The sequence below is a fragment of the Ranitomeya variabilis genome, chromosome 4 (genome assembly GCF_051348905.1).
Source record: "Ranitomeya variabilis isolate aRanVar5 chromosome 4, aRanVar5.hap1, whole genome shotgun sequence".
Classification (NCBI taxonomy): domain Eukaryota; kingdom Metazoa; phylum Chordata; class Amphibia; order Anura; family Dendrobatidae; genus Ranitomeya; species Ranitomeya variabilis.
This window is the reverse complement of record NC_135235.1, coordinates 106,626,250-106,638,438: the sequence shown is the minus strand read 5'-3', so window position 1 is coordinate 106,638,438 and position 12,189 is coordinate 106,626,250. Positions and strand designations below refer to the sequence as shown.

Sequence of the window (12,189 nt, the reverse complement as noted above, 5' to 3'; positions counted from 1 at the left end):
ACTTCCGCTCGCTCGCAGGAATAAGACTGTGACTTCAGAAGCTGTGACTTCAGAGCTTCCAAGGTCGACTGCCCCTTCCTGTGGCATGCACAAAGAGAAGGTAACGACAAGCTTAGGAAGTTGACAGTCCATTGAGGTCCAATGCCAGGTGACCGGAGGGTCATAATCTGGCTTCTCCAAATATCTCCATGGGGCTTAGGTGGCAGGTGGGTCTAAATCCTGACTACCCCAAATGTATCCATGTGTTTTGTGATGTCAATGGAGCAGATATGTATTCTTTCAGCCAAGGCCGTGGTCCCCTAAGCTGGCATCCTGTAGAATGTCAAATTTGTGTCGCTCGTGATGGAGCCATGATCTGGCAGCTATCCTGTAGAGTGTTCCTGACTATGGTTTTGTAAAAAGTCTCTGGTACTTTAGATCTCTTGGCTGTCTGGATATATGCATGTCTGGGTGTATCTTGTTAGAAGCATACCCCTTTGTATAGCTCACAACTGTTGTCCTTCAAGCTGGCATCCAGAGGTCAAGAGGAACATGTGATGAGGTTAACTCACATTTTTGATTATTAATCAATTTGAACAGTTTTTATTCCTCTGTTTTGCAAGTCAACAAGCTAGGTGGCCTGGACAACGTGGAATCAACATATCAGCAAACACCATTGTTCAATGACCCTGCATCACTGTCTTGAAAAGATAGCAGACAATAAGTTGTAGAAGCTGATATAAGAGGTAAACATTAGCCATTCAAAAATATAAAAAAAAAAATTAAAGCTTAAGACTCATGATAACAGTGTATGATTCTTGACCAACTGAAGAACCAACGCATAAATTCAAAAGTCAACATATAGATATCAGGCTATTCTTCCTGACTTACTGAAAATAGATGTCTGGTTAATTAAGATAAACTGTGGCGTCACAGCCCTCATGGGGACAAAATTCCAAAGTAAATAATTTCCAAAATAATAAATAATTACATAGTGGTTCGAGGCAGACAAACATGCTGGACAACAACATGGATCTCTGCATGGAACCTCCACAAAAATCCACCTGAGCTACATACAAATACCCTTAAAATAATGCATTTTACTTAAACCTTCATTGAGAAAAAAAAGGCCTCAGTCTGGCTAGCTTTACCATTGTTCGCTATGTACTGTGTGTGGAATTTTTTAATTTTTTTTTACTGTAATGAATGCATTTCATACATATCTTCATAGTTCCTCTTTTACACAGATGAGTCTTTACCTAGTCTCTCTGTTCATGGGTGCCCTCACTGGTTTAACCAGACCTGTATTTCATGCTTGACAATTTTTGGTTATAGACCAACAGAACACAATATTGTCTTTTTTCATAAAAGATCTACAAATGATGTTAATTAGGCATAACACTGTGGAAGTGACATATATGAAGGGGCTTACTGACTGGCTTATTTTGATAGCTAAGTCCACCAACTTAAGTAGCTGTCTCAGACTTAGTAACATAGTTTTTAAGGTTGAAGGAAGACTTTAAGTCCATCTAGTTCAACCCATAGCCTAACAAGCCCTATCATGTTGATCCAGAGGAAGACAAAAATAACCATGTAGCAGACAGTAAGCTCCACATTGGGGAAACAAATTCCTTCTCGACTCCACATACAGCAATCAGACTAGTTCCCTGGATCAACACCCTATCAAGGAATCTAGTGTAAATAACCTGCAACATTATACTTTTCAAGAAAGGCATCCAGTCCCCTCTTAAATTTTAGTAATGAATCACTCATTACAACATCATACAGCAGAGAGTTCCATAGTTTCGCTGCTTTTACAGTAAAGAATCCGCATCTGTTATTATGATTAAACCTTTTTTCCTCCAGACGTAGAGGATGCCCCCTTGTCCCTGTCTCAGGTCTAGGAGTAAAAAGATCATTAGAAAGGTCTTTGTACTGTCCCCTCATATATTTATACATTAAAATAAGATCACCCCTTAGCCTTCGTTTTTCCAAACTAAATAGCCCCAAGTGTAATAACCTATCTTGGTATTGCAGACCCCCCAGTCCTCTAATAACCTTGGTGGCTCTTCTCTGCACCCGCTCTAGTCGAGCTATGTCTTTCTTATACACCGGAGACCAGAACTGTACACAGTATTCTAAGAGTGGTCAAACTAGTGACTTGTATAGAGGTAAAATTATGTTCTCCTTATGAGCATCTATGCCTCTGTTAATGCATCCCGTTATTTTATTTGCCTTTGTAGCAGCTGCCTGACACTGGCCACTGAATATGAGTTTGTCATCCACCCATACACCCAGGTCTTTTTCAGTGACGGTTTTTTCCCAGTGTTTCACAATTAAGCACATAATTATACATCTTATTTCTTCTGCCCAAGTGCATGACCTTACATTTATACCCATTAAAGCTCATTTGCCATTTATCAGCCCAAGCTTCTAGTTTACATAAATCCTCCTGTAATATAAAATTGTCCTCCTCTGCATTGATTACTCAGAAGAGTTTAGTGTCATCTGCAAAAACTGAATTTCTGCTCTGTATGCCCCCTACAAGGTCATTAATAAATATGTTAAAAAGATGAGGGCCCAATACTGACCCCTGTGGTACCCCACTGCTAACCGCGACCCAGTCCGAGTGTGCTCCATTAATAACCACCCTTTGTTTCCTATCCCTGAGCCAGCTCTTAACCCACTTACACATATTTTCCCCTATCCCCATTATTCTCATTTTATGTATCAACCTTTTGTGTGGCTCCGTATCAAAAGCTTTTGAAAAGTCCACATACACCACGTCCACTGCTTGTCCTTGGTCCAGTCCGGAAATTCATAGAAATTGATCAGATTAGTCTGACAGGAACGGTCCCTCGTAAACCCATATTGATACTGGGTCATGAGGTTATTCCTCTTCAGATACTCCAGCATAGAATCTCTTAGAATGTCCTCCAGGATTTTACCCAGAGTAGAGGTTAAGCTTACTGGCCTATAATTACCGAGTTCAGTTGAACTAGTTCCTAGTTCAAGCAATGGAGACTTCAAATTAGTAGAGAAGGGGCTGGCTTTGCTATTGTACTGAGCTTGCCCTCTTATAAACATCATTTAAATGAACATAACTTCTTATGTCACCGACAACAACTTAAAAGGTTTAATGATGGGTTAAGCAGGGAATTACAGATCTATGGTTGTATAGCACAAACTTCTAATACTAATCTTTCCATAAACCTTAATGCATCTGTTCTGCAGTACACGTATATGCCCGGCCAATCAGAGCTTGTATTTCTCTGGGGGATTTTGGAAAGTCAGTTCTTGGGAGGCCTTTTGTTTGTGTGTCCGGCTGAAAAGTGTTCTGTGTGCTTCATAATACAGGGTCTACTTGTTAAAAGAAGTCTTAATATAAGAAAGGTAGACTGGTTATTACAGACCAAATCTTGTGATATATTATAGATTGACGATTAGTACAAAGGACAATATCTGCAAGGAGTTTGTTCTCTCTGTGTTTGCGTGAGTTTCCTATGGTTATTCCAGTTTCCTCCCAAACGCCAAAGACATACTGATAGGGAACTTAGATTGTGAGCCCCAAAGGGGACAGTGATGATAATGTCTGCAAAGTGCTGTCAAATATAATGGTGCTATAAAAGCAAGTAAAATAAAATAAATCTACGTTTTATTTTGATATATGGATGAGTCTATAGCCTTCTTATTTTCCATCTCATTCAGGTTAATAGATGCCATTTCTCTGTGAACAGTAGACAACCTGCCACTCTATGTGGATTTTCTCATGCAATCTCTGTGCAGAATTATTAGTCAACTTGTATTTTTGATAATTTATTTTATCGTTGAACAACTCTGAAAAAATGAAAAAATATCACTAACAAATATAGCTGTCCTTCTTTTCAATAACAATCATAATCCTTCCATCCATGAGTTTGTCAGTTTCTTAATCTGTTGACGATCAACTTGTTTGACAGCACCAACCACAACCTCCCTGGCACTGATCTGAGGGGTGTACTGTTTTCCTTCACCATAAATCTCCTGCAAAAGAAGGGCCCACAAGTTCTCATTAGGGTTTATGTCATATAAGGAAGGGGCCGTGTCATAATTCTTTAATCTTTAAGGCCTTTTCTTAAAGCAATCAAGCTGTGGAGACTTCAATGGATGCGATGGAGCATTGTTCTACATAATAATAAAATGATGGATTTCTTGAAAGATGCAGACTTTTTCCTGTACAGCTGCTTGAATAAAATGTCTTCTAAAAACTGGTAGTAAATATCATCCCATAGCAGTACCCTACTACCTTGCTGACATCTGAGTCAAAATGAGGGTTTGTGCCCTTTCCTGATCCAGCCATGTGTCCATCCATCTGGCCCGTCAAGAGTCACTCTCATCTCATCAGTCCATAAGACCTTTGAAAAATCTGTCCTTTGATGTTTCTCGAATCTCGACCCAGTCTTGACATTTCCATTTTTGTCATTTTCAGTGGCGGTCAGGTTTCAGCCTCCATTACCTTGGCCATGTCTCTGATCACTGAACACCTTGTATTTCTGGGCACTCTAGGGAGGTTGTAGCTGTGGAATATGACCGCACTGGAGAATAATGGAGTCCTGGTCGCTTCACGTTTGCTTTTTCTCAAATTTTTAGCAGTTAGGCCGGGGTCATACTTGTGAGTGCCATGCGATAATCTAGCGCTAGTCTCCCGCATCAATACTCGGCACTGCCGCTGGCACTCAGGTGCATAGAAATACATGCAGCCGCACGCTCCGGTCCCGAGTGCCGGTGGAGGGCCGGGTATTGAGGAGAGAGACTCGCGCGAGTTTCTCACATGGCACTCACAAGTGTGACCCCGGCCTTAATGTGAATCTTTTTTTCTTAACACGTTTTACGATCCTGTTGACTATTTACAACAAAACTTTTGATGGCTCTCTGATCACGCCCCAATATCTTAGCAATTACATGAGTCCTGCATCCCTCTGTAAGACTTGTAACAATTGTTGACTTTTCAGAGTCAGTGAAATTTTTTTTGTGGCCCTTTTTGTCTCAGAAAAACAAGCTGCCTAATAATTCCACACACCTCGATAAAGGGTCCTGATATCCTTAGGCCGCAACCTCCCTCATTACACAAATACACATCACCTGATCTGCTTCATCCACTAAGCATTCAAGGTTGTACTGCTTGAAGTTGTAAAAAATGTATAAAAATGATGGTCAAAATACTTACTAATAATTCTGTACACAGTGTAGTACTCCTATTGCAGCTAAGGCTAACTGTTTCCACGCTGAGCTGCAACAAATTGTGAGACTCTTTGTATCCCGATAGATCCCAACGTAGCACTGCGACCCTTACCTGTCCTATAACACATGGCTATGTTGTCTGCAAGCTTTCTTCTGTACATTCTCCTCACAGGACCAATTGTATTCTTCATATTTAATTTGGCAGACTGAAAACGTATTGAGTCAACACATAATGTTCAATAGGTGAAGAGGACAGTTATGTGTGAATCAGATTTGTATGACTGTCCTCTTGGCAGCGCTCAGGGATACTGGTTATATGTAAATAATGATTTTCTGCTATGGAATGAAAAGTTATATACCTCAGTATTCTCTGCTGTTTTCACTAATAGTTAATGTGACACAATTGTTACACATGTAACAGTTTAATTTCTTTTCTAACCTTTAAATGATCAAGAATATGCCTTTTTACAGACTTGAGGAATATGAGAAAAGAGTTCCCTGACGGTCATGCAGCAGGTGTAAGCTGTATACTACAACCCCTGGCAAAAATTATGGAATCATTGGCCTTGGAGGTTGTTCATTCAGTTGTTTAATTTTGTAGAGAAAAAGCAGATCACAGACATGGCACAAAACTAACGTCATTTCAAATGGCAACTTTCTGGCTTTAAGAAACACTATCCAGAGCAAAAAATGTGGTAGTCAGTAGTGTTGAGCGATACCTTCCGATATGCATTGGTATCTGTATCGGATAGTATCGGCCGATACCGGCAAAATATCGGATCTCGCCGATACCGATACCCGATACCAATGCATTTCAATGGGACGCAAAGTATTGGAATGGTTCCCAGGGTCTGAAGGAGAGGAAACTCTCCTTCAGGCCCTGGGATCCATATTCATGTGTAAAATAAAGAATTAAAATAAAAAATATGGATATACTCACCTCTCCGGCGGCCCCTGGACCTTACCGCCGTAACCGGGAGCCTCCATTCCTAAGAATGAGCGCGTGAAGGACCTGCGATGACGTCGCGGCTTGTGATTGGTAGCGTGAGCGGTCACATGAGCGCTCACGCGACCAATCAGAAGCCGCGACGTCATCGAAGGCCCTTCACGCGCTCATTCTTAGGAACGGAGGCTGCCGGTTACAGCGGTAAGATCCAGGGGCCGCCGGAGAGGTGAGTATATCCATATTTTTTATTTTAATTCTTTATTTTTCACATGAATATGGTTCCGATACCGATTCCCGATATCACAAAAGTATCGGAACTCGGTATCGGAATTCCGATACCGCAAGTATCGGCCGATACCCGATAGTCGCGGTATCGGAATGCTCAACACTAGTAGTCAGTAATGGTTACTTTTTTATCCAAGCATAGGGGAAAAATTATGGAATCATGAAAAACAAACAAACAAAAAACACTCCAAAACATCACTAGTATTGTGTTGCACCACCTCTGGCTTTTATAACAGCTTGCAGTCTCTGAGGCATGGACTTAATGAGTGTCAAACAGCACTCTTCATCAATCTGGCTCCAACTTTCTCTGATTGCTGTTGCCAGATCAGCTTTGCAGGTTGGAGCCTTGTCATGGACCATTTTCTTCAACTTCCACCAAAGATTTTCATTTGGATTGAGATCCGGACTATTTGCAGGCCATGACATTGACCTTATGTGTCTTTTTTCAAGGAATGTTTCACAGTTTTTGCTCTATTGCAGGTTGCATTATCATCTTGAAAAATGATTTAATCATCCCCAAACATCCTTTCAATTGATGGGATAAGAAAAGTGTCCAAAATATCAACATAAACTTGTTCATTTATTGAAAATGTAATGACAGCCATCTCCCCAGTGCCTTTACCTGACATGCAGTCCCATATCATCAATGACTGTGGAAATTTGCATGTTCTCTTCAGGCAGTCATCTTTATAAATCTCATTGGAACGGCACCAAACAAAATCTCCAGCATCATCACCTTGCCTAATGCAGATTCGCGATTCATCACTGAATATGACTTCCATCCAGTCATCCACGATTGCTTTTCCTTAGCCCATTGTAGCCTTGTTTTTTTCTGTTTAGGAGTTAATGATGGCTTTCGTTTAGCTTTTCTGCATGTAAATCCCATTTCCTTTAGGCGGTTTCTTACAGTTCGGTCACAGACGTTGACTCCAGTTTCCACCCATTCGTTCCTCATTTGTTTTGTTGTCCATTTCCTGTTTTGGAGACATATTGCGTTAAGTTTCTGGTCTTGACGCTTTGATGTCTTCCTTGGTCTACCAGTATGTTTGCCTTTAACAACCTTCCCATGTTTGTATTTGGTCCAGATTTTAGACACAGCTGACTGTGAACAACCAACATCTTTTGCAACATTGCGTGATTATTTACCCTCTTTTAAAGAGTTTGATAATCCTCTCCTTTGTTTCAATTGACATCTCTCGTGTTGGAGTCATGATTCATGTCAGTCCACTTGGTGCAACAGCTCTCCAAGGTGTGATCACTCCTTTTTAGATGCAGACTAATGAGCTGATCTAATTTGATGCAGGTGTTAGTTTTGGGAATGAAAATTTACAGGGTGATTCCATATTTTTTCCTCAGAATTGAGTGACTCCATAATTTGTCCCCTATGCTTGGATAAAAAAATAACCATTTCTGACTAGAACATTTTTTGTTCTTGATTTCTTTTAGTGTTTCTTAAACCCAGAAAGTTGCCATTTGAAATGACTTTAGTTTTGTGCCATATCTGTGATCTGCTTTTTTTCTACAAAATTAAACAATTGAATGAACATCCTCTAAGGCCGGTGATTCCATAATTTTTGCCAGGGGTTGTATAGCTGGCACTTTGCCGTATCAGCCACCATGGTTGTTAGTACTGATTATGGCTATTAACCTCCTATAAGATACTGTGAATAGTGACATCTGAATGATTAACTAACCCTATTGCCAGCCTGCAATCCCGATAGTGTGGTCCCTATGGTTGCCATGGCAACCCGAGGCCTTCAGGTTCACCAGCTATGGTGGCCTGTTAGGATGTTAGCAACATTGTAGTGGGATTTTTTTTAAAATTTTTCATTCCAATGATTCTACTTTGTTGACCCTTCAGGTGCTTCTTCACAAGAATTAACACAAACTTCCTGGCAGAATTTTTGAATACTTTCAGGGGCTGTTTTTAGAATGGTCTCATTTCCTCCCACCCACAATTTGTAGGCTTCTCAATTTCGCTTTATCACTTTTAGGTCCCTGAAAAAAAAAGTTTTGTGAATTTCCTTGAAAATTAAAAGCAAAAAACAAAATGAAAAATTGCTGCTAAACTTTTAACCCTTTCAACATCTGAACAAAGTCTGTGGTAGCTTTCTAGAGTTAGTATGACATAGGCAGGAGTCACACTCAACGTTTAAAAAAATCGGTCTGATTTTGACAGGCGAGAATCGCACAAATGTTCTCTGTATGGTCATCCGTATGTAATCCGTTTGCAATGCGATGAGGCGATTTCCTTGCATCTAAGTATCTGTATGACATCCATATGACATGCTTATGGCTTTATATTTCTCACTGCTTTTCCTCCTTAAATTTAATGGCTCAATGGGCTGAAATGACGAAAATATGTGCGTATTTCTCGCAAGTCACAATGATGGTCCGTGTGCTGTGTGATTTTTTTCTTGCACCCATAGACTTGTATTGGCGAGACTCAGTCGATATACGTGTAAAATCGCAGCATGCTGCGATTTCACTGGCACGCTGAATACGCCCGAGAAAAAAAACGGTAATCCGAGTTTCCCGATAGATTAATACTGGTCCGAGTGCTATGCGATTTTTTTATCGCATAGCACTCGTCTGTATTATACGCTAGTGTGACCCCGGCCATAAAGTGACAATCCGAACATTGGGATCCAATTTGGGCATGCAGCGATCCTTTTCTCGGACAGTCTCTGTCTGGGGAAAAAATCAGACATGTGCACGGCCCCATAGGCTAACATTGGTCTGAGTGTAATCCAATATCTTATCGTATCACACTTGGACCGAAAATACAGACGTTTGCACCTGCCCTAAGAATTACACCAGTGAATACACCAAAAAGGTATTGAACAAAATAGAAACATATCACATCTTTTATACAAGAGTTTACGCTATTTCGATTTACCAAAAAAAGCAAACAATTAACATACTGTACTAAAAAAACTGTGCCCCCATTTTGTCTTGGTTAAAATATTAGGAAATTGCAATATGATAAGTTCTTGACATTTCATGACATTTATCATGCATAACAGGGATACGTAATAAGTGTCTGATCGCTGGGAATCCGATCGCTGGGAATCTGATTGCTGGGAATACGATCACTGGGAATACGATCGCTGGGAATCATATCAATGGGAATCTGATCACTGGGAATCATATCGCTGGGAATTTGATCTCTGGGAATCTGATCGCTGAGAATCCTACCGTTGGGATCCTCATTGTTTCCGAGATTAAGGGTCACATGTCTTGTGTTTGAATGGAGCAGTGGTCACACATGAGAACTGCCGCTCATTTCATTGTCTATGTGACTGATGGTGATAACCAAGCGATGTATCGCCATCAGTGCCATTGACACTGAAATGAGTGACAGTGCTCATATGTGTCCACTGCTCCATTCAAACATGTGGCTGTTATTTTCGGGAACAGTAAGGATTCCAGTGGTAGGATTCCCAGGGATCGTATTCCCAGCGATCGGACGCTTATTACGTATCTATAAAATGTATGATAAATGTCTTTAATAGTGTTGAGCGATACCTTCCGATACTTGAAAGTATCGGTATCGGATAGTATCGGCCGATATCCGAAAAATAATGGCCGATACCGATACCCGATACCAATACAAGTCAATGGGACACAAGTATAGGAAGCTATCCTAGATGGTTCCCAGGGTCTGAAGGAGAGGAAACTCTCCTTCAGGCCCTGGGATCCATATTCATGTAAAAAATAAAGAATAAAAATAAAAAATATGGATATACTCACCCCTCCGGCGGACCCTGGACCTAGCGGTGTTAACCGGCAGCCTCCGTTCCTAAGAATGAGCGAGTGAAGGACCTTCGATGACGTAGCGGCTTGTGATTGGTCGCGTGACCGCTCATGTGACCGCTCACGCGACCAATCACAAGACCGCGACGTCATCGCATTCTTAGGAACGGAGGCTACCGGTTGCAGCGGTTACAACCAGGGCGCGTCAGAGGGTGAGTATATCCCTATTTTTTATTTTTATTCTTTATTTTACCTATGAATATGCATCCCGATCCCGATTCCCGATATCGCAAAAGTATCGGAACTCGGTATCGGAATTCCGATACCGCAAATATCGGCCGATACCCGATACTTGCGGTATCGGAATGCTCAACACTAGTCTTTAAATGTCAAGAACTTATCATATTGCAATAAAGGAAGCATGAGTGCACATATGACACCACATTTATGCACACACAGACAGAAGAGGGCCCCTGGCAAAGACAATATATGGGCCCTTTGCAGTTCAATAGCTCATCATTATACACAATTCCACTTGCTTTGGAGGTAGAAATGGGCCCCCTTACAAGAGGTAAGGGGGCCCATTTCTACCTCCAAAGCAAGGGGAATTGCTTTGGGCCCCTGTGTGGTTGCACCAGTGATATGTCTGACCTTGCTTCTATGTTTAAATCGTGGACACATGGCTCATGTTCTACGGATCGGTGGGGAGTAGTGATGACAGAACGTGTTGGGATAAGGTGTTATCTGATCATGCTCAGGTGCTAATAGAGTGACTTCAGCGTGCTCAAATAATATGTTCGAGTCCTCACAGTAGCATGTCTGCAACAAATGAGGGGGTTGCCTATCAGACAGGGAATCACCGCATGTGTTGTGACTGTCGAACAGCCACGACACATGCAGCGGTGGGGACTCAAGCATATCATTAGAGCACGCCGAAGTCACCCGGTTAGCACCCGAGCATGCTCAGATAACACCTTATCCCAGCACATTCGCTCATCGCTAGTGGGGAGCAATCAGACTTTGACCTGTGGAAAGGTTAAAAATTATTATAAGCTGCCCCCTATAAAGTTGTCCAGCCTTTATACAGCAACTAATTGATAGGGACAGCGGTGACTGGTACCATTAACGTGAATGGCACTGGTTTATAGTTGGACCCCCATGATGGACATTAGTCACAGAGATCTCCCTTTACTATACTGTAACGCCAATTAATTCTAAAACATTTCTAAGTACAATAAAATGTGAAACTTTATAAGTAAATGGACTTATTTTAGATTCTCAGCACCCCATTAGTAAACTCCCACTTTCAGCAACAAACCATAATTTTAGTGCAACTTCAGAGTCACATTGAGCTGAATCAAGAAAGAGGAACTTTATAAGGAGGAAATATATGGGTTTGTTTTTTTTTAGAGTCAGATCTACGGTAAATGAAAAACACTACATACCTCTGGATGCCATTCTGGGAATTGTAAAACGATATATATAATCCTTCAGTTTAAATGTAGCGGTCTTCAAGGGGACATAATAATTAGCCTCGTCATAGCCCCAGCTTTTAACACTGTCATTCTGTATTTTCTTAACAGCCCATGAAATTCACCTCCCTGTATGATCCAAGCGTCAATGTGCAGAACCAAGGGCTGCAGAAGAGTCAGAAGGTGGTGCAGAAGTGCACAAGTGCCGACACCTGTTCCTCGGTGTGAGCAGATGCTGTAATACAGAATATACAGAATATACTACACTTCCTGATTTCACTCCTCCAATACTTCCTGTGTTAAGACTGACAGTAGTGATAAGCACAGCCCCATTTCCAGACGTAATCATTAGCTTTGCTTCTGCGAAGAATATGGTGTCACAATGAAGCACCATATGGCAGCACATTATGTATTGCTGTGTAGGCTCTGTGCACAAACAAAAGCCTCTCCTATGATGCTCCTTTAACATTTTCCCTTCCTGAACCTGCAAAAATGTCTGTTTTTCCTTTATCTGGAGCTCCTACTACAGTG

At 41.2% G+C, this 12,189-nt stretch overlaps 1 protein-coding gene across 1 annotated transcript in view; it reads right to left on the bottom strand.

The window, feature by feature from the left end:
* The window catches only part of PIK3AP1 (phosphoinositide-3-kinase adaptor protein 1), a 262,196-nt gene extending 250,222 nt beyond the window's left edge, over nucleotides 1-11,974 (bottom strand). Inside the window, exon 1 of the mRNA XM_077259069.1 lies at nucleotides 11,632-11,974. Coding sequence (XP_077115184.1) covers nucleotides 11,632-11,644 — 13 coding nt within the window. The 5' untranslated portion in view covers nucleotides 11,645-11,974. The remainder of the gene's footprint in view (nucleotides 1-11,631) is intronic.
* Nucleotides 11,975-12,189: the final 215 nt, after the last annotated feature.